The 27314-nt window shown below is 35.1% G+C and overlaps 1 protein-coding gene across 2 annotated transcripts in view; it reads right to left on the reverse strand.

Moving 5' to 3' along the window:
* Window positions 1-27314, reverse strand: part of DMD (dystrophin) — a 2781977-nt gene that overhangs the window by 1360555 nt on the left and 1394108 nt on the right. For both annotated transcript variants that reach the window (XM_081115404.1, XM_081115406.1), the window contains one exon: window positions 7342-7536. In XM_081115404.1, the coding sequence (XP_080971530.1) occupies window positions 7342-7536 (195 nt within the window). The remainder of the gene's footprint in view (window positions 1-7341; window positions 7537-27314) is intronic.

The raw sequence follows: 27314 nt of genomic DNA on the forward strand, positions 1-27314 counted from the left end.
TCCCTCCCTCCCTTTCTCTCTCTCTCAAATCAATCAATCAATCAATCAATCAAATTAAAAAAATAAAAGTGGGAAACACCTGGCAAGACTCATAAAAAGAATGAGAAAATATTAATCACCTATATCAGGAATAAAAGAGGAATAAAGTCCTACAGACATTGGGGCAGTTGCATGACTTATGTATGTGCCAAAACACATTAAACTCTATGCTTAAAAAATAAAATAAAATAAAATTTAAAGAAAACACTTGCTTCCCTATTAAACAATAAAATAAAAGATATGAAAAGCATTTGTAACCAAATTCTGCTTTGACATTTTATGTGAACCATTATTATTTAATTTAGAATGACTACAATATCCTTGTGTAGGAATATTATTAAATTGGTGAAAAATCTAACCCTTTATATAGCATGTCTCTGTATTACAATGTACCCAGAAAGTGTTGTTTTTTTTAAATTTTCCTTCATGTTTGTACATATAATGCCTTCTTCCATTATGTAATTCCCCTAAAACCAAAATGGAAAAACAATCAATTTGCACATGGCATTATTCTTGTCTTCACTCAAGTGATTGGCATTATTAAATGTGTGCTTAAATGCAATGAAATGGATTCCAAAGAAGAGAGATTTTGACACAGGTAATAATATCTCCATTGCCAGTACTTTGCTCCTGCTTCAAGGCAAAACTGGAATATGAACGATACAAAGTATCAATGAGAAGAACTCTCACATCCTTCAAGGGGCCCTCTGCCAAATTCATAGTACACCAAAATATTTCCGAGCCCAAGTCTCCTGAGAATGGGTCTGTACACTGTCATGTTCATTTCTGGTTGAATGCGGAAATTTATCTGTTAGCTATCTCTCCTTAACACCCTAGTCCAAGCCACTGACATATCTCCTCCAATTGTTCTTGTTTTTAATCTTGATCCCCTATAATTCTACTTTCAACCAGTGTGATTTTTTAAAACCATAAATTAGATCATGGAACTCATCTCCTCAAATAACCTGCAATAGATTCTATGTCACTCAGAGTGAAAGGTAGTCTTTTCAATGATCCACCAGCCCCACCACAACTTGAACTCCTACAGCCCCTTTAGTTTCATGCCCTACCACCCTCACCAACTCATTATGTTCCAACCACAATGGATTTCTTGCTATCCATTGATCAAGTTAAGCCCACTCCCAACATGTGGGCCTCCACATTGATTATTTACTATGCCCAGACAGCATGGCTGACTCTTTTACCTTCTTCAAAACTTTGCCCCAATGTCCTTTCTACTCTATGTAGAATCGCAATCCCAACTGTTGCCATTCCAAGTACTCCTGTCTCTTTAGTAATCTTAGACTTTCTTACCTAACTCTGCATATTCTTTTTTTCATAACATGTTTCATCTTTAAGTATACAATATTTATTTATTATTTGCTTATATTCTCTCTCCCACTGCTATAATAAAAGCTGTACGAGGGAAGGGGCCATCATTTTTGCTTATTAATTTTTAAGCATTTACAGCAATGCCTGGTGCATAGCAAGAGCTTAATAAATATTTTTGAATAAATGAATCCCCACTCCTTAGCTTAGCAGCTTATCCTAACAATTGCTTTTAGGTCTCAAGGGTTATGCATAACAACTAAACACGTCAAAGAAGACTGAACAATTTTGCTTTACAGTCTTTTTCTAAGCTCACAACAAGCTATCCCCAGTGCTGCTGAGGTTGAACAAAGGCTGCCTTTACTTCTTGAGCCTATCTAATCTATACATTGGGCCCAAATGTCCTATCAATACATGTGAGCTTTCTTCATATGTCCACACTTCTTGTTATCACCTTAGATACAAATATATATATATATATATATATATATATCCACCTTAACCAGAGCAGCTATATTATCAGTAGTTTAGATGAGACAACCAAAATGATGCATGTATGATTTCTTTCTTTCCTACACTTTCTTTTCTTCCACATTCCTTTTCTCTTTATTCCCTTACTGGCCTCCTTCCGGCTCTTCCTTCCTTTTATGGAATCTTCTTAAGTTGGCATGATTTAAGATGGAGTTAGAATCCAGGGCATTTTCCTATGACCTGGGCATGACAAACCCCAGTATTCTACCATGTTTTGCCAAAATTCACTCCTGCTCTGCTCAATATAGCACCCAAGAAATAGCCTCATGGAAAGTGGTATAGTTTACTGGTTAACAAGCATGGATCAAGAGCTACTTTGCTTGGGTTCAAGTCCTTGCTCCACCAATACTAGTTGTATCAACTTTGTCAAATACTGCATAGAGTTGTGGGGAAGATTAAATGAGTCAATATAGTACATTGTTAAGAGTGCCTAAGTACTGTATATGTTGATTCCCTTAACTTTTTGGTAAAACCCAGTTGCCATCCTTATTTGAAGTGATGTTCTTACTTTTTTCCTAAAATTTACCTTTATCAATGTCAACAGAATTTTTGTTGGCAAGTGCTGAATATTTCTTTCAAAACTGTCTTAGGTTGGGTTCCCCTAGAAACAGATCCTAAGAATAGAATGTGCATGTAAGTGATTTGCTTGGAAATGGTCTTAGGAAGCAATGGTAAGGGAGTGGGAAGGGCTAAGAGAAGAATTCAGAAAAGTGTAATATGAGGTAAGTTTCTACTGTGTACAATGGGGTCTCGATCCTGAACCTGCAGTTCTCAATGGGGAACTTCAGGTCAGAGTGTACAACATGCCTCAGACTTACCCCAACTGGAGATGTGAATGAGCAGTTATTTATCTACTAAAAGCCATTTTTCATTGTTTGGCAATTGTTGTGAGATGTGGGGAGGCAGAGCCTTAATCCTCTGAAATTTATGGGTTTGTGGAACTAGAGAGAGCCCTAAGGCAAAGAGACTCAGGAACCTGCAGTTGACAGCTGCTAGTCAAAATGCAGGGAATGCTCAGTGAGGAGGGGGTTTAGTTGAGGCCCCAATAGAATCTGATGGAACTGAAACTTTCAGTATACAGAGGCATTATAATAAATCCTTTCCATTGGTCCTCTTTTTTTAAAATATATGTTATTGATTTTTTACAGAGAGGAAGGGAGAGGGATAGCGAGTTAGAAACATTGATGAGAGAGAAACATCAATCAGCTGCCTCCTGCACGCCCCCCACTGGGGATGTGCCCACAACCAAGGTACATGCCCTTGACCAGAATCGAACTGGGACCCTTCAGTCCGCAGGCCGACGCTCTATCTACTGAGCCAAACCGGTTAGGGCTCCATTGGGCCTCTTAATTACTCATTTCTGCTTTCATGACAAGAGTTTTTTTTGTTTGTTTTGTTAATCCTCACTTAAAGATATTTTTTTCTATTGTTGTTTGTTTGTTTTTTAGAGAGAGAATGGAAGGATAGGAGAGACAGAGAGAGAGAAACATGAATGTAAAAAAGACACATGGACTGGTTGCCTCCAGCATACATGCCCACTGGGGCCAGGGATTGAGTCTGCAACCCAGGTATGTGCCTTAGGCTGGAATGTAACCCAGACTCTTCAGTCCACAGGCCAATTCTCTAACCACAGAGCCAAGCTGGCTAGGGCAAGAGTTTAAATTTTTAAAGCTCTGAGGGGAACAACTTTTTGAAACTTGAAAATTGTGATGCTAAAGATATCTGTTTATGCTTTACTAGAGGCCCAGTTCGTGCACTGGGGAGGGGGAGGGTGTCCATCAGCCAATCCTGCACCCTCTCCAATCTGGGACCCCTCGGGGGATGTCTGACTGCTGGTTTAGGCCTGATCCCACAGTCGGACATCCCTCTCACAATCTGGGACTGCTGGCTCCCAACTGCTCGCCTGCCTGCCTGCCTGCCTGATTGCCCCTAACTGCTTCTGCCTGCCAGCCTGATCACCCCCAACCACTCCCCTGGGAGCCTAATTGATGCCTAACTGCTCCCCTGCAGGCCCGATCACCACCAACTGCCCTCCCCTGCTGGCCCGATCCCCCCCAACTGCTCTCTCCTGATGGCCCAATGGCCCCCAACTGCCCTCCCCTGCTGGCCTGGTCACTCCTAACTGCCCTACCCTGCCAGCCTGGTTGCCTCCAACTGCCTTCCTCTGCTGGCCTGGTTGCCTCCAACTGCCCTCCCCTGCCAGCCTGGTCACCCCTAACTGCCCTCCCCTGCCAGCCTGGTCGTCCCTAACTGCCCTTCCCTGCCAATCTGGTCACCCTTAACTGCCCTCCCCTGCAGACCTGGTCACCCCCCCCCCAACTTCCCTCCCCTGCCAGCCTGGTCACCCCTAACTGCCCTCCCCTGCCAATCTGGTTGCCCTTAACTACCCATCTTGCCAGCCTGGTTGCCCCTAACTGCCCTCCCCTGTAGGCCTGGTCACCCCACAACTGCCTTCTCCTGCTGGCCATCTTGTGGTGGCCATCTTGTGACCACATGGGGGCAGCCATCTTGCATGAGGGTATGGTGGTCAATTTGTATATTACCTCTTTATTATATAGGATTATTTGTATTTTTAATTTTTTTATTTGGATAAGAACACAACATGAGATCTGTCTTCGTAAAAAAATGTTAAGTGTACAATACATTACTGTTACTACAGACACAATATTGTAAGAAGTTCTCTAGAACTAATTCATCTTGCATAACTAAAACTTTATACCATTGAACAGCAACTCCCATTTCACTCCTTGCCCAAGCCCCTTGGAAACCACCATCCTACTCTCTTTTATTATGTTCATACTTTCATACTAAATACTTTAAAACAAGATTAGATTATTTAGCATAGTAATTATATTTTGTCAACTTGTATTGACAATCCACTTTTTCTTAAAAATAAAGTGCAAGTTATTTCTAATATTGATTGAAACTTTCAAAAAATTAATTCTTTCAAAATTATGGTACTACCATTTATGTAATGAATATTATGAACTTTTTACAGTCGCAATGAACTGATTCACAATACTAATATTGACTTTGACATAAGAAGAAATATTACTTAGGTATATGTTCCTCATTCATTGCTAGCTATGCCTTAGCTATTTAGTGTATTATCTATTAAATGCAGATTTCCATATGTAAATAGGTATTTATCTACTTAGTACTTGTCAAAATGATTAGGTAGCTTCCAAATTCAATACATTTGTGAAAATCACATGTGCTGTGTCAGTTATATTTTGTTCAGAAAGTAATTATTTTAACTTATCACATCTCATTTGTGTTGCATTGCACTTGCAAAAAATATGTATGTTAAACCACAGCAATACCTACTACAGTTCTATAATTTGATTCATGCAAATCTGTCAGGAATAAAATCAATCACAATTGAATTTCAAACCTTCCCAACCAGCAACTGTACAATTTATTCATTCCTTTTCTATTTTTACTACTGGATAATGACAAAGATGAATGCCTTTAAGAGGAAATGCATATTCATTGAAAAGACAGATCAAAACTATCCCCTTTCAAAAAGCCCATAAAGGTAGGAAGCCCATTTGTCTCCTGTAGGAGATTTGTTGGGAGTGAGATGGAATTATGCCCAAAACTACATCTAATGAGGATTCAATAATCCAGTTAAATTAAACCCACAATGCCTTTTTATAAACCACAGCAATCAATACCATCACATATATATTTCCTTATATATTATTGTCAGTCACAATATTATTAAATATATCTGGAAGAACAAATGATTAGCTATGAGTATAGCCAGGAGCCCATCATTCTGAGTGTGCTGGGTTAAGATGTACAAAAACAAAGATACTCAATTGGCAACTTAATAAGTTTGGGGTCACTGCTCTCCTGACCCATATGTCCATGAACATGGAAAGGAATGAATATTAGCTCATTAGCAGTGATTTACATGTTGAATGACAATGATGAACTTAAAAACTGCACTGTCATGAGAAATTAGTTATTGTGAATAATAAAGAAGTCCTGGCATGTCTCTTTTATCAATTGATCGGGTTTCTTTTCCTCACTGTACTCATCAGTCATTTGACTTTTACTTCAAAGAGAATGAGAAATAGCAGTATACTGAAATGGATGGAATGGTTCCAGAGAGCCATTTTACTTTAGTAAATACTTTACTTATTTTACTTTAGTGTGTAATTCAGAGCTTAGTTGATGTAATGTAAGATATAAAACTCAAGTCACTTAAGATATTGCAACCCTGATTTCCAAAATAAACAAATAGCTTTATCTATCTGGATACTTATGCAAATAAATGTGTGATATGGAATGAGCTTTCAAAATATCATTTAGAGTATAAAATACTTTGGCTAATATGTGCTGCTGAGAGCAAACTTATCTTCTGTTTATAATTTTATGCTATTTGCACTGGAAAATACCAAGCGCTGGCTATACTATAATATTTCATTTTGAGTGAAATGTATGATCACAAAAATTATCTTGAGATACACATTATTGTGGACATTTCCTTGATGCTATATTCATTTATCTTCATACACTTCCCTCTAAAACTCAAAGCCTATTTCCTTATCATGTTTTGTCTTAGTTTGGAATTCAGAACTTGTAGTTGGTGGTTTGAAAAAAACCAGGATTTGGTTGGTAGACTTTGCCTGGTAATTTTCAAGAAAATATTTTATTGCTTTCAATTCAATTAGATGCCATATAGTGTAGTATTGATACTGACACTAATCTGAAATTGAATATGTATATTTAAGTGAAAAATATAAAACTGAAACAACTTACAGTAGATGTAATCTAAAACCTCATCTTATTTTCTTTTTTGTAAGAGAGGACAGGAAAGTAATGTATCAGTTAGGAATAAGCTGTTCTTCTATCAAAGCTGTTTTTTGTGTTTTTTTTTTGTTTTGTTTTTTGTTTTTGTTTTTTATATTTTATTGATTTTTCACAGAGAGGAACGGAGAGGGATAGTTAGAAACATCGATGAGAGAGAAACATCAGTCAGCTGCCTCCTGCACACCTCCCACTAGAGATGTGCCCACAACCAAGGTACATTCCCTTGGCCGGAATCAAACCCGGGACCCTTCAGTCCGCAGGCCGACGCTCTATCCACTGAGCCAAACCAGCCAGGGCTGTGGGGGGGGGGGGTTTAAAGCTTGTTTATTGTTGAGTCCTTTCTGCCTTGAATGAATGTGTGTTAAGCCATTATTTTTCTATAGTCCTGTGTTTTAGGAGGTCTCTCAACATTAAATATTATAAAATACCTCTTTGGATTTATGTTTCACTTTCCTCCCCAAATTTCTAAAGCTAAGCATTTTATAAAGTATTTTAAGAATCCCATGTGTAAGTCAAAGTGCCATTACTTTATACACTTACTAGTAAGTCAATAATTTTTGGTACTGCCAATGATCAATGTGATCATCTTGTAAAATCTAAATGAAAGTGCTTTGCTTTTACCTTCAGAGACTCCTCTTGTTTAAAGAGATCTTCAAAATCTTTAGCACAGAGGTCAGGAGCATTAAGAAGTTGTTCCACTTCTGATAGCGCTTGTGAGACATGAGTGATCTCAGTCAGATAAGTAGAAGGCACATAAGAAACTTCCAAAGGCATGTCTTCAGTCATCACCGTCACCGATTCTTCACGGACTGTGTGCTGGTATAGATATACAAAAGAACAATTCTTTTAGGTTCCTAATAGTGAAAAGACATCTATTGAACTTATACAGGTTCCAGTTTATAGCTGACAGAGGGCTGAAAGTGGATAAAAATGCATGTCTAGTAAAAATGTTATTATTTCTTCCAAAAAGTGATAGAACCTTTTATAATAAGAGTTACATACACATTAGCACCATGAATACGAGAATGAAATACCAAGAGCCATAATGCCACGAGAAGGGTAGTAACCCTGAGAAAAGGATGATTTTTACAACTGATTTTTTAAAATGTAACTTTAAGGTTCCTTGAAAACTCAGTATGGGGTAGGATGTGGATATCTGTGGTATTCACATCAAAGGAACCTATTCTATACTTTTCCCCCTAATCTTGATTGAGGCACAAGGAGAGCAAAGTATTTTTGGCTGGTATGTACTTTATACTGAGCACCCCTCTCCTCCAAATTGCAGACATCAGGTCCTTTATTTAATGCTAGTTTCTTAGTAAGTTAGCTGCTAATTAAGGTACTAGATTATTATGACTGAGGGTAGACATCACATTTTAAATATATTTTTATTGATTTTAGAGCAGAAAGGAGAGTGAGAGATAGAAACATGGATAAGAGAGAATCATTGATTGGCTGCCTCCTGCTCACCACCTACTGGGGACCAAACCCACAACCAAGGCATGTTCCCTGACCAGGAATCAAACTGTGACCTTCTGTTTCATAGGTTGATGCTCAACCACTGAGCCACACCAGATAGGCTAGAATTAACATTTTAATAAGAACTCCAGAAATCCCTAAAATCTAAGGCAGCATTAGCCTCTCCACCTGCATCTTACTTCCCTACATGGCATTCGAGTGCTAGATGTGTTAGGCATTTGGAGCTCAGAGCTTTTTTTGGACCTAACCAGTAGTACCTATTCCTTATAAGAGCAAGAAATAGATACTATTTGACATGCAAATTAAAAAAGATAGATGACCTCTGCTCTCTTCTGTCTACAGTATATATAAGCAGCAAAATTCTTGGAATTGAAATTAGTTTCCCAGTAACTTTGTTTTGAATTAATCAACTGTCACCTGCCTGTTGATGGGGTCAGCTGAGGGATTCAGTAGCAGATGGTAGGCTTGCTAACACAGCCATTTATTACTACACAGCCTTTATGACAAGACCATCCTCACTTTTGCAGTAATGTAATTAAGTGGAGTTTAGGATCCCAGACTGAAACCACACAAAGATGAGTGAAATTATATGCTGGTCCGTTTATGTTTTCTTTTTAATTTCTCAGGTCTAGGATTTTGTTACTCAATTTGTATATAATGCAAAAATAATTCTAACATAGATGCCTCTACTTATGGCACTGTAAATTCATAAAATTACATAAATTAGCTTAAATTGCATAATGACACCATTTGAAAATTTTGGTTTAATGTGCATATAACCAAATACCTGATATATTCCTTCGTGATCAATGGAATGATAATCTACATGCACTTCTAATTTTCCATTTAAAATAATAGTAGAATTTGGAGCTAGAGTTTGATGAGGACAATTCATAGATTTAACCATAGATATTTTAAATCCAAATTCTCAATTTCTCCATTTCAAACCAATCATTTCACCAATTTAAAAGAAAAAATAAGTCAGGAGGCTATTTGGATTTCTAATTTTCAGTGACAGGTTAGGCTAAACAATAACCCCTAACCAGTAGAGTTAACAACACAGGTCAAGCAAATTTACTGTGACTTTCACATATTCCCTTAGACTGGTTACTATAGCTCTTAAAAAAGATTTCAAGTTCATAAATTTCTCTTTTTTCTCTTTTTTTTTTTTATCAGGTTAGGTCAGTTTTGTTTTATTTTTCAATCTTTATTGTTGAAAGTATTATATATGTCCTCCTTTTCCTCCCATTGACACATTCTAGCTAGCACCTGTCCCCTGCCTCAGGCCTTCACCACACTACTGTTTTTGTCCATGGGTTATGCATATATTCATACAAGTTCTTTGGCTGACCTCTTCCACCCCTTTTCCCCTGCCTTCCCAATGAGATTATACACTCTTTATTACATGCATCAGCTGTTTCAATTCCATAGGGAAAGACAGTTCTACATTATCTGAAACAAGAATATTTTCTTTTTAAAAAAATATATATTATTGATTTTTTACAGAGAGGAAGGGAGAGGGATAGAAAGATAGAAACATTGATGAGAGAGAAACATCGATCAGCTGCCTCCTGCACACCCCCTACTGGGGATGTGCCTGCAACCAAGGTACATGCCCTTGACCGGAATCGAACTTGGGACCCTTCAGTCTGCAGGCCAGCACTCTATCCACTGAGCCAAACCGGTTAGAGCAAGAATATTTTCTATATAATTTTTATATAATTGTGAAACTACCTTTCTTCTTAATTGTATCCATTTTATATCTGTAAGTTTCTATAGAATAGTGGTCTTTTGTTGTTGTTATTAGGGACAGAATTGAGTAAAAGACTAGAACCTTTTGTACATATGTATGTATGTTTGTATGTACACTGTATGTATTTTTGTTTAACCAAAAGAGCTGTTTTACAATGAGACATATCTTTAAAATATTTAGAAAACATATGAGTCTCATTTTAAAAATCAGTGTAAGTTCCAAAAGGTTTTGATATCTGTTATCATTTTCTCTTAAAAGGAAAATGATTCTAAGTTCTTTATATCTCCTTTCTATTTCTCTTTTGACATGTAGTTCCCTAGATCTTCATTATCTATATTTTAGATGCTCTTGGCTGTCTTAAATTCATACTGGTGCCTTATAACTATAGTAATTATGAATTATAAATAGCAAGGAACTTAATTAAAAAGTTAAATACAATAAAGAAAGGGGGCACTAAAATAAATTCACATTTGACAACTGCCTTGTATTTAATTTTACTGAAATATAATTTAAAACCCAAATTTCCAATTCTTCAGTGTTTGTGGATAATTTTTGTTTTTCATAGAGAAATTTTACATACAAAATGAGATTTATTTAAGTAATAATTCTCACCATACAGTTCTGAAGATTGGAGTTCTATGTCTCAGAAATAAGATCTGACATCAGCTTCAGGCCTGAACCAGAGCTCTGAGAATCAGAGCACACTGTACTCTGGCTTCTCATTTATTGAGTTTTCATGACCACATGGGTCTGTCATAGATTGTTTTATTATATATAGATTCACATATTTATTTTCTTCATAATAAATATTCATTAGCACATCAACAGACAACACATTTCTGTCTACAGTTTAATGGAAATCTTTTTTAGGAGAATGTTATGGCATCTATTTAAATCCAGAACTTTTAAATAATTGAGATTTTGTATCTGGTTCTAGAAACCAATTTTGTTCCCCCCCCTTTAAAGATGAAGTCCTTATGAACCTGATTGTAATCACCTTCAAAGAATTATTAGCCATCATACTGCAGCCAGGACATGCTCTATGACTATGCATATTGTGATTAATTTAAAGACTATCATAGATAAGTCTTAGAGCAATTGGTAACAATCCACATAAATACGTGGATTAATTCTGCCATATCATATTAATTCCATGCTCAGACATGGCATGATGAGATACTCCAACCCATTTAGAAATATTAAAAATGGTATAGTTGATAAAAGCAATCAAATAAATGGAAAGGTATATTCTATCACTTTAGAAAAGATGTCAATGATAAAACAATTGCAATATTTGCTACCTTAACACAACTGCAATATTTGTTACTGATAAATAAGTAATCTTCTTTCTATTTTTCTTGTGCAAAATAAATTAAATTAGAATGTCTATAATTCCTAAATGCCTTCTGGTTACAGTTAGCTGTGGACACTGACTCAGCTGTATTTTGTAAGTTAAATTCTAAAAGGTTAATATCACACATTTAAAACATTTAATGAAGACTGATCTATTGGAGGACTTAGCTCCTCCTGTCATCTTGGCACATAGTACCCATGGATAAGAAAAGTTAAGTGGTACATACCACAGGAATAATCCAGTGAACTTTTATGAAAAAACAGAAATACTTGAAATACTTGAAAATAATTCTTTGACATCATTGGGAAAATGTCAACTCATTTTCTAGAAAACTGTTTTATAACTTTTGAATATTCTCATTTATTATAAAGTTCTAATACATTTTATATATAGATGTGTGCATAAATAGATTTTTAGAGAGAGATGTAAAATAATTTTCATATACAGGAAACTTCTAAAATTTAATCAAGAGTCATACATTTGGAGATATAGTTTACTATCTACTCCTTAAAACATATCCTTCCTTTTGATTGTCATGCAAGTCCATAATGAATAAACTATATCCACTGAGTGATTTTCAGTTTGGTTTAATAAAAAATTCAGACAGTTACTTAAAAATCAGTGTAATTAGAAGTATCATGTTCATATTCTCTTCTTTATGCAAAATCCATGCACTCATATTCAGATTTTGCCTTTTCATTTGAATTTCATTAACTCTGGCTTGAATAATTATATCCTTCTGAATTCTGATCTGTACAAATCCTGTCTACCCTTTTGAAAATCAACTTGCTTTTGTTAATGTTCTTTACCACCTCATATCATTATAGATATTCATGCATCATTAGTAAGGAAGTGCTGTAGCTGTACTAATTCATTATATTTCTCTCTGTTCATATTCCTTACTAATGATATATACCCAAAGGAATACACTATCCTCATTTTCTGGGAATGAAAATCAAGAGATGTAGAAGAAAGCCCCGAAGTACCTATTTTTATTAAGAAATGAAAAGCTCAATTGATGTTTAAAAAGGATCATTAGGGGGCAAAACTGTGATTTATAACAACTAAAGTTGAGGTAGAGACAGCTTTGAGATTTTGAGCTCTGTGAGTAGACCTAGATATCACTCAATGTTTTTTAAAAATAACTGGCTTCTCTGAAACTTTAGTGATCACATTCTTTTTATTACTTAAAATTTGTATCTTGAAGGGTAACATCAGTGCACAAGATGAAGGCACTCCTGTTTTGAAACAAATGGTGCATCATACGTAAGCTTTTAAAACACACTGTTTTCCTCCATGATTTAAGAGAATTCTCTCTGCTCAATATGTGTCAAATGGGTTGTGATTACCAGTACATTTATGAGTTATGAGGTCAAAGTAACTAAAGAAGGAAAATGTGCTATATGCCATATTATTATAATATATTCATTTAAATTACCTTTATATCTAATATAAATATGGTATATGAGAGATATATCAATGTCTTCAAAGACTAACAAAAACAGACTAGAATCTGGAGAAAAGTAATATAGTGATAGAGCCTTTTTTTATTCTGTTAATGTTAATCAAGAAAAAGATGTGCCATTGGTGGGGGGAGGAAGGGTGGGAGAGGTGGAGGTGGGGATAAATGGTGATGGAAGGAGACTTGATTTTGGATGGTGAACACATAGTACAATTTATAGATGATGTGTTGTGGAATTGTTCACCTAAAACCTATATAATTTTGTTACCTAGTGTCACCCCAATAAATTCAATAAAAGGTGGAAAATAAAAAAGATGTTCATAGCAGCACAATTCACCATAGCTAAGATTTGGAAACAGCCTAAGTGCCCATCAGCAGATGAGTGTATTAAAAACCTGTGGTACATCTACACAATGGAATACTACACTGCTGTAAAAAAGAAGGAATTCTTACCATTTGCAACAGCATGGATGGAACTGGAGAGCATTATGCTAAGCGAAATAAGCCAGTCAGAGAAAGATAAATATCACATGATCTCACTCATTTATGGAATATAATGACAACATAAACTGATGAACAAAAACAGATCCAGAGACAGAGAAGCATCAATCAGACCGTCAAACCTCAGAGGGAAGGTAGGGGAGGGTGGGGGTCAGGGGGAGAGATCAACCAAAGAACTTATATTCTAGGATAAAGGCCTAACCAATGGACACAAACAACAGGGGGGTGAGGTCACGAGTGGGGGGGGATGGGGGGTAATGTGGGGATAAGGACACATATGTAATAACTTAATCAATAAAAAATTTAAAAAAACAGATCCAGAGACAGAGAAGCATCAGTCAGACCATCAAACCTCAGATGGAAGGTACTGGAGGGTGGGGATAAGGGGGAAAGATCAACCAAAGGACTTGAATGCATGCATATAAGCCTAACCAATGGACACAGACACCAGTGGGGTGAGGGCATGAGTAGGGGGTTGGGGGGCAATGGGGGGGATAAGGACACATATGTAATATCTTAATAAAGAAATTAAAAATAAATAAATAAAAAGATGCAGCAAACCTTCAAAATAAAAAGATTATGCAGTCTGTTTGATGTTTCTGTGTCTCTGGTTCTATCTTTGTTTATCAGTTTATGTTGTTCATTATATTTCACAAATGAGTGAGATCATGTGATATTTACCTTTCTCTGACTGGCTTATTTCACTTTATTTATTGATGATTTAAAGTGAGCCATGGTATAAAATTCTGTTGACTTATCTGATTATCTTTCTTCAAGAGGACATTCTTAAATATCATAGATTATTTAAAATAATAATACAGTATCATGTAAATCCTAAATAGGATGACAGGCTTTATGTGGGTTCTAATAGCTCATAAGTGACATGGGACTGTGAAAGAATTAAGTTTTCTTACACAGGTAGATCTCGTCACAAAAGTCTTCAGAGAAAGACAATTATGTTTCCTTCTAGGGATCATTACACTAAGGAGCTATATTTATTTTATTTCTCCTTGATCATTTCTAGAAATTATAAGCCTAAAAAGGCAAGTAAAATAAACACATTCGTAACACACAAAAAAATACCGTGTTACCAAAGAGGGGGAAAAAACCTAACTAATAAAGCATATAAAAAACAAGAGATAGGGATTTGTCTTTCCTGTTCACTGTTTTGCATATACATAAATGACATGGTAATACTTGAGTTATGACAGTACTTGCCCTTATGTGCTTTTAATTAAGTCACTGGTCAGAAAGACCTTGAATAATCAGCCTATTGAGTCAAAATGGATTGGCTATGATTTTACATAGAGAAAAAAGCAGTAAGACTGTTTGCTCTTAGGTAGCCCCTCTTACTGCATCATCTACAAAATTACCCATGGTAAGCTATAAAATGAAAAAGGGGAGGATAAACCCACAAATGACATTAATTGGTCAACAAACTGTATTAGCTTATAATTGACCTTTTGCTTAAAAAGAATAAAACACGAAATACATTAAATAATCAGAGTAAAATACTTCAGAAAAGTGCCCCTTATAGTCATTTGATTTATTTTCTACAATTAGAATGAATTTTTGGAGCAGGGCAGACTGTCAGTGAGAGAGATTTGCAGGTGGACCTGCATTGCCAGTATCCTGCTCCTAAGAGGGAAGGTACATACAGTGTCACATATAAAGGGTCTGGCTGTACCTGTGCATTGATCTGCCTCATGTTCATTCTTCCCTTCCATATCACCGAGTTTACCTAATTCCTCAGGGCCAAGCTAAATTACCATCTAATTAAACTGATAAAATAAATCTCAATAATGTGTTAGTGGCTTATAGTGGTTTAAAGTGCTATCATTCACAGGATAACATCTGCATTTTAATAAGGGTTTTCAATGAACTAACATAAATTAGTAACATGGCAGAATTCTATTCACTAAGTATGGCTGTTGAAGAAGTGAAAGAAAAGGGATTTGGATTCCACCAAGTTAAGCACCAACACATAAGCACAACATATATGGTCTACCCTGTAAGAAATCGCCTGTCAAGTAACATGATCTATATATAGAAAAGGCTAATATGCAAAGTGTCCCTGCGAGAGTTTGCCTGGGAGACTGTGAATTCTATTGCTCGCTATGATGTGCGTTGACCACCAGGGAGTGGTGCGGAATGAAGGGAGGCCCCGGACAGTACCTGGAAGGCCCTGATCAACCCTGATTGCCGACCAGGCCTAGGGACCCTACCCGTGCACAAATTTCATGTACTGGCCCTCTAATAATTTAATAAATGAGGTTATACACTCTAGGTACCTTACAATGTAAAATAAATGCAGCAAAGACTCATGAATAATATCTGGCATATAGTAGGTTATTAAAAATATTTGTTGAAAAAGTGAGTGAAGAAACTATCAGCTTAAAAATAATTTAAAATAGGTATTTGGCTAGAATTATTGGGGTCTACAGTAGCAATATAATTTCCACTATGGAATTCCCAGAATTCAAACAGAAATATTTTCTTCATTTCATAATGTAATCGTCATTGGTATAGATTTAAAAAGCATTTCTGATTTAACTTTGTTGCATTTCTCCAATTTAATGCACACTAGCTAAATGCTATTACACATACATATCTTGGCCCTTCAGTTGCCTCTCAGATATAATACAACTCATTGTATATGAACAAAAAATAAGCTATTATTTGGGGTATATTCATACGGGTAATTTTGGGAGATATTAACTTTAGCCCCTTCATGGAGGCCCACAAATGCCTACTAGCAAATTGAAATGTCTGAGAAGACTTGCAGTCAAGAAATCTTTTGAATCCTTGCTAATACATATTTTTTATAATAAGATATTCTAATATATAAGTTTGGGAATACATAGAAATTTTTAACATATTTACATGTGTAAATGGACACATATACATACATATGTATATTTAATCTAATGTGAAAATAAAATCAACACATGAAAAATATCTCAGAAAAATACTCAAGCCAAAGAAGATATTTAATTTGATGAACAAGAATAGATCCAGAGACAAATGGCAGGGGAGCGGGGGTTAGAGAGCAACCAAAGGACTTGTATGCATGCAAATTAGCAGAACCAATGGACACAGCCACTGGGGCGGTGGGGGCTTGCTCAGGGTGGCTGGGGGGGATCAATTGGGGAAAAAGGAGACATGGCAGTTTTTTTTTTTTTTTTTTTTTTTTTTGCAATTTTGAAATGACCACTTTAGTACTTCTAATGCACTCTAAATCATTGTGTTTTGTTTTGTTTTAAGCTGAGAAGTTTTGCTATTTCTTTGGCCTGGCACATGAGGCTATATTTATTTAAGTGCTCTTAATTTGAAGAGGCACCCTAATTCCAAATAACATGATATTGAAAATTACCCCAAATTCTATTATCCTTTTAAATATTCACAAGTATTTTACATGCCTGTAATATAAAGAAGCTACAAAACGGAAATTTTGGAACTATTAATAGATGGATCTTCAACTATTAAAGTTAACATCTTGATGAACTTAGTAGTCATTTTCAAAGGCAAAGTGTATATTTTACAAAGTAAACCTATTTGTGCAAATATTTATAACAATAACACACATAAGTTTATATGTGTATATAGTTATATGTATATGCACATGCACATAGCATAGATAGATAGATAGATAGATAGATAGATAGATAGATAGATAAAAATCAGCTGGTACCAGTGTTTTAAGAATTATGGAGGTTAGTATGCTATGTGCCATTATGTGTTAAACACTTACATTTAGTAGATACGAGATTAATAATTTTAACATAATTTTATTTGTGAATAAACTGTTAAAATAATGAAACTATGTTAAATAAAAATAAGATCAAATAAATACTAATAACCACAAATAATCTGATGATAGGAGGCTGGCAGGGAAGGAACCAGAAAGACAATCCCAAGAAAAGGAAACCATATTGGCAAAATTGTGGAAGAGGAAGCCTTTGTGACAGTACATTAAAGAGGCTGTTTTGCACTAGGGAGGCCAATGTATGAAAGGGTCTCTAGATTCTTCAAAATAATTTTCCACATAAAAAAAAATAGTCAAGTGTGTTTATGAGGCAAGAAAATAGGGTGTGGGTGATACAATTCATATGTTTCATGCATGTTTGTGATTACCTAGATATTAATCAGTGCTAAATTTGAACTTCATACAGACCACAAAAAGAGTTATAACTTTATTGATTACGTATATGTTAAATAATTCATTTACTTACATTTTGCCACCCAGATATTCTGTTAAGAATTTATTAGCTAGTATGGAAAACTATTTGCATATATTGCCCGGAAACTTTCCCATGAATTTCTATCCAGCTAAATAGCTAATAATGCCTCTAAGTTATTAAGTTAAACACCTTAAATTTGTATAGGTATGAAGTCTTGGCCTTCACTTTATCCATGCACCTTCTATCCATGGATTAGCCAACACTACATAAAGTTGTCTTCTGTTTTCCATCTGTTCAAGCCATCATATTTTTAAGTGCTCATGATTGTAGCATATGCTCTTAAAATTGATAAAAAAATTATTGAATTGGCACTTTTATTTAGTTCTCTATGAGATAGCTATCTATTACTTATTGAGTATTACACTTAGAAGAATAAATAAATAAATAAATAGATAAATAAAATGGCTAAATTTGTGAAATCTATAATAATAAAAGCATAATATGCTAATTAGACCGGACAGCTGAACGACCTTCCGGACAAAGCTGGGGTTGCGAGGGCCGAGCCCCTTGCATAAATTTCGTGCATCGGGCCTCTAGTTTTTAAATAAATTGAAGTGTCTGTGAATACATGCATTTGTATTATTAAAATTATTCAAATGAAATTTCAACTACATTTTAAGGTTTCAAAAGCCATTGCTTCCTAAAGGAGAACAGAAGAAATATCAGATAACTTAGCAGATTTGAAAACACTGTAACCCTTTTTTCTTTCATGAAAATCAAAGTCAGGAAAGCTATACACTTGGATTAATTTTATGCATCTGTTCTAAGAATATGTTCCATACAATGAGAGTCTTAAGTAATCATTGAAGAATCAAAACGATTCACAGATGGTGCGAGTGATTTAATTATTTTAACCAGTTGTTTCATACACGCTCAGAAGGATATTTCCAAGCCCACTGCAGAAGCTGTCTAAGCTCCCTTCCAGCTGGTGTTCCATATTTTGAAAGCGAATTTAGATTGGAGAAAATTACACTTTTTATTGTTGTGTTGCAAATGGAGGTCAAATTGCTGTGTATAAATTCTTGTACATTTTTTCCTCCTCATTGTGTGAGTTGTATTTATCAAATATCACGTCTTTTGTGTGATTGCTATGGATTCACCAATGTTATTTTACATTTTGTGTTGTCTGGCTCATAAGAGACACTAGATAAATGTTTATTGAATGAAAGAAATGCCAATTCAATGTATCCAAAATAAAAACTTGAGTTTCTATATAGATTCCCAGTAAGTGCATGGAATGCTGATTTCACTAAACACTTATCACTACTAGGATATTTGCATTTAAAAAGAATAAAAAGGGAAGATACTAATTAATAAAGCAGTGCTCCTAACAAAGCCAAAAAGAAAAGATCAACAAATCTCCTTAATTTAATAATTAAAATTGTATCTTAATGTTGGAATCCTTAGCCTTAATTTTTATGGGAACCCAGGAAAGTTGCAGGACAAATTATAGTCTGTTAGGTTGTTATGAGGACTAGAGACACTCTTTGTAAAGATCTAGTCATGCATACCTCACTGGCCTCACACAAACTGTTAACTCACAACAAAATAAATTATATTCATAATTATTTCTATCGGACTAAAATAAAGTTGGCTTAATGTCCTTATCCACAGTGATGTCTCTGATTATTGTGCTGAAAACCGGTGAAGGAAAGCGAGGGTAGGTTTTCACTAGAAACTTTGACAGGAAAGTGTTATTACTGTAGCTCAGAAAAGGAGAGGAGCCTGGTTATATAAATGTATCATGAGCTTATACCTGGTATTAAAGTCATTAAATTGAATGAAAATAGCAAAGCAGGGAGTTTAGATAGAAAATTTAAAATGTCCAAGGGCTGAGCACTGAGCCATTCCAATATTAGAAGACAGAAGGAGGTACCAGCAATAGAGGTTGAGAAGGAACACCAAAAAAGTAGGGGTTCAATGAGGTAAGGAACTGCAAGAAAGCTCCCTCTCCACTTTGTCATTGATGTCCAATATTTTAGTTCTATTCTGTTTTTAATATACCAATTAGACAATTTATATATAGTAAATATTTCTTTAGTTTTTCCCTTTGTTTTTATTTTATTTGCTCATCATTTTTCCTTACATTTTAAATCTTACATCTGGGGTCATCCTCCTACTGCTTAAAGAACTATCCCTGAGGTGCATACATGCCATGGATTATTACATAGGTTTAAAAATGTTTACAGAATTTATTTTTACTAATATAAAAAACGCATATGGCATAATGATTGATAACTGTATAAACACCAATGGTGGCTCATTCTAAAACAAAACAAAACAAAACAAAACAAAACAAAACAAACAATACCCCAAGAACTCTTTGGTCAGAATGTCCTACTAGTAACCTCTCTCAGGTTTTATCTGTTCTAAGAGATCTTTGTTTCTATGTAATTCTTGAAAGAAGATGTGGTGTGTGTGTGTGTGTGTGTGTGTGTGTGTGTTGTGTGTGTGTGTTTATACAATGGAATACTATGCGGCAATAAAAAAAAGAATAAAATCTTGCCATGTGCAACAACATGAATAAATCTAGGGAGATCATGCTAAATAAAATAAGTCAGGCAGATAGAGACAAATTCCATATGGTTTCACTTACATGTGGAATCTAAAAAACCAAACAAACAAAAACAGACTCATGGAAAAAAGAGACCAAAGGGATGGTTACTTGAAGGGAAGGAGTGGGGGAAATGGATGAAAAAGGGAAGAGGAATGTAGGCAATAGTACTGTGATAACTTTGCATGGTGACAGATGACTACTAGAATTAATGGGGTGATCACATTGTAAGGTATAAAAATGTCAAATCACTATATTATATACCTGATACCATATGATCTCACTTATATGTGGAATCTAATAAACAAAATAAACTGATGAACAAAATAGAAACAGAAACATGGATACATGCAACAGATTGACAGCTGTTAGAAGGGAATGGAGAGGGGGGGCTGGATGAAAGAAGGTGAAGGGAAAGAACATATATGCATAATCCATAGACACAGACACAGGGAGATGATGGCTAGAGGGAAGGTGGGACAAAGGAAGTAGACAAAGGAGGCAGAAATGGGGACACCTATAATAATGTCAACAGTAAATATAAAGTTAAAAAAGGAGGAAGCTAATATAACCAATATAAGCTTGTGGGCCAACTATACTTAAATTTTAAAAAAAGAATTTTTATAAGTATGCCATTCTAGGTTAATGGTTTTTCATTCAGCATTTTTGAAAACATTATTCTACCACCTCTGGCTTTTATCAGCTGCCATTATAGGTAATTGGTCTCTGTAACTGCTTATAAAATTTTCTTTGGATTTGGCATTCTCTATATTTCACATTTTCATACCCTTCCTTACCCTTTCTTTTATATTTTCTATGTTTTAGTCCCTCTTTATGCATTTTAGGTAATTTATTGTATGTATCTTCCAATTTTCTAATTCTCATTTGTTATATCTAATTTGATACTTCACTTCTCCACTGAATTGCTAATTTCAGTTATTACATTTCTCAATTATTAGAAGTTCCATGTGATTCTTTTCAAAACAAACTCATAGATCATTAATTTTTAATGTCTCTTGTTCCTAATTCATACTTTTGATACAAACTTTTACTACATTAAAATATTAAATATATTTTACATTCTGTATCAGATTAAGTCATTATTTTCTGTCTTTGAGAGTTGGATTCTGCTGCTGGTTGCCTCTCGTGAATTGCCATTTCAACGCTAAACTCATGTTCTTAGAACTTTATTTGTGGGATATATTTGAAGTTTATATTTAAGAGATGTTAAACTAGAATGTATTTGTATTTGCTTCTTTTAGGTACATGCAACACTACCAATTCAGAAAAACTTCAATCTTTGAATTTTGGTTTGACAGGACACCTAGCAGTGTGAACCCTGGAAACCAATACTAGTGCATATTGTCCAGTGACCATAGTAAAAATATTCGAGAACTTATTTGGGCACTTTTGGTGCTCCATTATCTCTCTTAATTCTATAATACAGGAATAAGTAACTTTATCCTGAGGCTCAATATTTAGTCAAAATTTCCCAGGTAATGAGAGACTCAAGATATAAATCTTGGTTTTCTTACTCAGAGTGTAAAAGTTATTATAAAATATAAAAGGTTTTCTAACATGAGTGGAATATACTTTATAAATAGTGGCCCAGTCTTAATTGCCAATGGTAATACAATAGAATTTTGGAGATTTTTGTTTATTATCAGAACTTTCAATTAAATAAGTCATTCCTGTTGACATATGTATATGCCCCATTTCTTTCATATGTATATATTCTGTAGATTTTGTAGATTTATTTTAATTCATCTTGGTTGAAATGCCAATGTATTTATTAAATTTGTGGGCTCATGTTTCCCTTAAGCTCTAGGAAAGTTTTAGCCATTATCCCTTAAATATTGTCTCCAGTATTTTCCCAGTCCTCTGCCTTTTAAATTATATTGGACATAAAGTTTCTTATTCTGTTCTCTCAGTATGTATTTTATATTTTCCATATTTTTATTTTATGTGGTGTATTCTGATAATTTAACCATAATGACCTTCTAATTTTCTTTTTATTAATTTATTTAGATGTTTAATGCATATAGTTTTTTATTTCAATGATTAGCCTTTGGTTTTTACAAGTTTTATTTGTTTTCATCATAAACACTTGTGCAATTTTCATAGTGCTTTATAATGTTTATTTTATACATTTATCTTTATAATTACTTTCAACATATTTAATTTAGAGTATCCAATAGTTTTCTATAAATTTAAGTTCATGTGGTACTAATTCTCTTGATCATTATGAGAGGACTCTAAGTGACAATGTATTATTTCTTCATGTGGGTTATAATATCTGGTTGTGAACTAATCTTCAGTGTCTATGTGTCTCTGGGATGCTCCCACAAGATTGATTTATTTTATTATTTTGAGGAAGAACTCCAAGTATTTCATTAATCTGGGACCAATTTTATGTTAATTTCTCAATTCAAGAGTGTCCAGAATGAAAAAATTCAGACCCCCACATTCAGTTTCAATTTTCAAAAAAGATTATTTTTCTCCAAGAATAAAATAGTACCTTCCCTGGGCAGGTGTGTCTAAGTGGAGTGGAGGAAGCATAGCGGCACCTGATGGTCAAAGTGAAGATGCTTAGGCCATCCCTAATCTGTAAAACCAATGGTGTGAGGCAGGGGTCCTCAACCTTTTTAAACAGGGGGCCAGTTCACTGTCCCTGAGACCGTTGGAGGGCCAGACTATAGTTTAAAAAAAAAAACTATGAACAAATTCCTATGCACACTGCACATATCTTATTTTGAAGTAAAAAAACAAAACGGGAACAAATACAATATTTGTATTTGCATGTGGCCCACAGGCCGTAGTTTGAGGACCCCTGGGTGTGAGGAGAAGGAACCTATGCAACCACTCTGGAGTCAAGGGAGTTAATTTGAGTAAGTTCTGGAGGTGAGAAGCCCAAGATCAAGGTTCAGCAGAGTTGGTTTCTTCTAAGGGGCCTGAAGAAGGCTCTATTCCCGGCCTCTCTCCTTGACTTGGCAAGACTGGAAATACAACTAAACTGGAGAACATTCACCTGATAGTACCAACTGAGGTCAAGCTGAAGAGGAGACTTAAATCAAGGAAGGACAGAAAACACCCTGAGACTGTTACTGTTGTTTCATTCATATATCTGATTTTCCTCTTCCCTTTTCCAATTATTATTTTTTTCTTTTTTTCACTACTCAGTTGTTTTTCTCTTTGTTTATTACTCTCTTTACATTTGCTCCTGCTTTCTCAACTTTTTTCCTTTTCATACTTTAGGTCTATACGCTTTCTCCTCTATTTTCCTTTACAATGTTTTTCTTTTCTTCTTCCTTTATTTTAAACTGTTTTCCTTCCCCTGTTCCCCTAACCCTGTATTCTTCTTTATTTCAGCTCAGCATCTACATATTCCTTCTCCCCTTTGTTGTTGTTGTTTGTGCTTTGTTTGTTAATTTTGTTTTGTTTTCTCATATTTTTTCTTTCTTTTTTCTATAATTCTTGCTCTCTTTTCTCTTTCCTAATTCTCTCTTCTCTGGTGGTTGCTTTTGTTGGTGCTGTAAGTTTCTTGTGTATGTTTTTTTTTCCTCTTTTGTTTCATGTTTTGTTGTGTTGTATTTTGTTCTGTTCTGTCAGCACCTCCACAACAGCTCACACAATGTGCTTGGGGGGTGAGCCCCGCAGTCAGCCAGGCGCAGAGAAGATAAAGACACTACAAAGAAAGATAATTTCAGGCCAATATCCCTGATGAACATAGATGCTAAAATCCTCAAAAAATATAAGCAAATCAAATCCAGAAATACATTAAAAAGATGATACACCAATACCAAGTGGGGTTTATTCTGGGAATGCAAGGCTGGTACAATATTTGCAAATCCATAAATACGATACAGCACATAAACAGGTTGCAAGGCAAAAATCACATGATCATATTAATTGATACAGAAAGCATTAAACAAAATCCAACACCCTTTTTGGTAAAAACTCTCAACAAAATGGGACTAGAGGGATAATACGTCATCATAATAAAGGCCAGATATGACAAACCTATAGCTAGTATCATACCCAATGGGCAAAAACTAAGAGCATTTACTCTAAGAACAGGAACAAGACAGGAAATGTCCACTTTCACTACTCTTATTCAATATAGGACTGGAAGTCCTAGCCACAGTAATCATACAAGAAGAAGAGATAAAAGGCATCCAAATTGAAAAGGAGGAAGTAAAACACCCATTATTAAGAGATGACATGATATTGTACATAGAATCTCTAAAGACTGCATCAAAAAACTACTAGATTTAGTAAATGAATTCAGAAAAATAGCAGGAAACAAAACCAACACTCAGAAATTGATGGCATTTTTATACACCAATAATGAACTCATAGAAAGAAAAACTTTAAAAAAATCACATTTACCATTGTAACAAAAAATAATTAATATACTTAGGAATAAAGTTAATACAGGAGGTAAAAGACCTGTACTCCCAAAACTACAGGATGTTAAAAAAAGAGGTAGAGGAAGATATAAACAAGTGGAAGAATATACAGTGTTCATGGATTGGTAGAATCAACATCATTAAAATGTCCATACTACCCCAAATAATGTACAGCTTCAATTTAATCCATATTAAAATACCAACAGCATATTTTACAGATCTAGAACAAACACTTCAAAAATTTATATGAAACCAAAAAATGACCCCGAATAGTTGCAGTGATCTTGAGAAAGAAGAGTAACATTGAAGGGCTCACAATACCAGGTATCAAGTTATACTACAAAATTACTGTACTCAAAACAGCCTAGTACTGGCAAAAGAACAGCCATATACAGATCAATGGAACAGAAGAGAGAACCCAGAAATCAACACAAGCCATTATGTTCAATTGATATTTGGCAAAGGAGGTAAGAGCATACAATGGAGTCAAGACAGTCTCTTCAATAAATGGTGTTGGGTAAATTGGACAGGTATATGCAAACAAATGAAACTAGACCACCAACTTACACCATACACAAGAATAAGCTCAAAATGGAAAATAGACTTAAATGTAAGTCAAGAAACCATAAAAGTCTTAGAAGTCATAGGGAGCAACATCTCAGACATCTCTCATAGCAATATGTTTACCAATAAATCTCATAGGGCAAAGGAAGCTAAGGAGAAAATAAACAAACGGGACTACATCAAAATAAAAGCTTCCAGCCTGGCTGGACTGACTCAGTGGTTGAGCGTCGACCTATGACCTAGGAGGTTACAGTTCAAATCCGAGTTAGGGCACATGCCCGGGTTGTGGATCGATCCCCAGTGTGGGGCATGCAGGAGGCAGCAGATCAATGATTCTCTCTTATCATTAATGTTTCTTTCTTTCTCTCCCTTTCCTTTTCTCTCTGAAATAAATAAAATATATTTAAAAAATTAAAAAAAATCAAAAGCTTCTACACTGTAGAAAATAAACCATCAACGAAATGAAAAGAGAGCCTACTGCATGGGAGAACATATTTGCCGATGATACATCCAATAAGGGGGTAATTTCCAAAAATATAGGAAACTCATACAACTTAACAAAAGGATGACAAAAAATCCAATTAAATAATGGGCAAAGGACCTAAATAGACATATAGAAGCTCAAGAGACCTATGAAAAATGCTCAAAGTCACTAATCATCAGAGGGATGTAAATTAAAACAACAATGAGGTATCACCTCACACCTATCAGAATGGCTATCATCAACAAGTCAATAAAGGACAAGTGCTGGCAAGGATGTGGAGAAAAAGGAACCCTAGTACCCTGATGGTGGGGATGCAGACTGGTGCAACCACTATGGAAAACAGTATGGAGTTTCCTCAAAAACTTAAAATGGAACTTCCATTTGACCCAGTGATCCAACTTCTAGGAATATATCCTAGGAAACCCGAAAACCAAACAGAAAGAATATGTGCACCCCTATGTTCATAGAGCACAATTTACAATAGCTAAGATCTGGAAACAGCCCAAGTGCCCATCAGTAGATGAGTGGATAAAAAAGCTGTTGTACATTTACAACAATGAAGGACTATGCAGCTGTAAAGAAGAAAGAACTTTTACCATTTGCAACAGCATGGATGGACCTGGTGAGTATTATGCTAAGTGAAATAAGCCAGTCAGAGAGAGATAAGTATCACTTGACTTCACTCATATGTGAAATCTAGTGAACAAAATAAACTGATGAACAAAATAGATCCAGAGACACAGAAGCATGGAACAGACTGTGGAATCTCAAAGGGAAGAGGAGGAGGGGGGCAGGTGGGCAGTGATTAACCAAGGAACTTTTATGCGTATATGCATAACCCATGGACACAGACATTAGTGTGGTGAAGGTCTGGGAGGGTGGATGTGGTGTGGAGGGGGTCAATGTGAAAAAACAAACAAACAAACAAAGGGGACATCTGTAATACTTTCAACAATAAAGGGAAAAAAATATTTTTCTCCAGCTACCATCTCTGGCAGATGAACTGAGTTTGTGAGTAGGAAAGCCTTTGAAGGTTCTGTTTTAGGCGGGATTTTATATATTTATTTTTTAATTTATTTATCCCTTTTTATTGAATTTATTGGGATGACATTGGTTCACAAAAACATACAGGTTTCAAGTGTACAACTCAAGAAAACATCATTTTCACACTGCATCTTGCACCCATCACCCCAAGCAAAGTCTCTTCGTGTCCTAATTTTCCTCCCTTTTGGCCACCTCCATGTATGCCCCACATAGCTTTCCTTCTGGCTAACACCACATTTACATCTGTGCAGTGACATATTATGTAAGGACACATATTTTCTACTAAAAGGTCTTTAAAGCATTCTCCTGTTAGGTCTTCATTGCAGATCCAATATCATAGGAGATGATGTGCTCATTTATGGCAACTGGGGGAAGAGACTTTCCATCATATATTTTGAGCTCAGCTATGTGTATATAACTTTATAACATTTATATTTTATTTAGAATTCCCATACATTGAAATGATGGATGAAGGAATCAGTCAGTCTGTCATCTTCCTGGAAATTGATTCTAGCTAAACATCTTCTATTTACTAAACAAACATTAAACTGATTCTATTATATAACTAGAGATTAGAAAAAAAGCTATAGAAATGCAATAAGTACTATTATCTCAAACAATATATAGAACAACATAAAATCCTTACTTGTCTAATTTCTTTCTTAGTTCTTGTGATATGTTAATTACAAAATTGAAGCTGGGAAAAGAAAAATTTTATAAGCAGATATCTCTTTGGTTCATTTTCTTTA

Source organism: Myotis nattereri (genome assembly GCF_964212035.1).
Source record: "Myotis nattereri genome assembly, chromosome: X".
Taxonomy (NCBI): domain Eukaryota; kingdom Metazoa; phylum Chordata; class Mammalia; order Chiroptera; family Vespertilionidae; genus Myotis; species Myotis nattereri.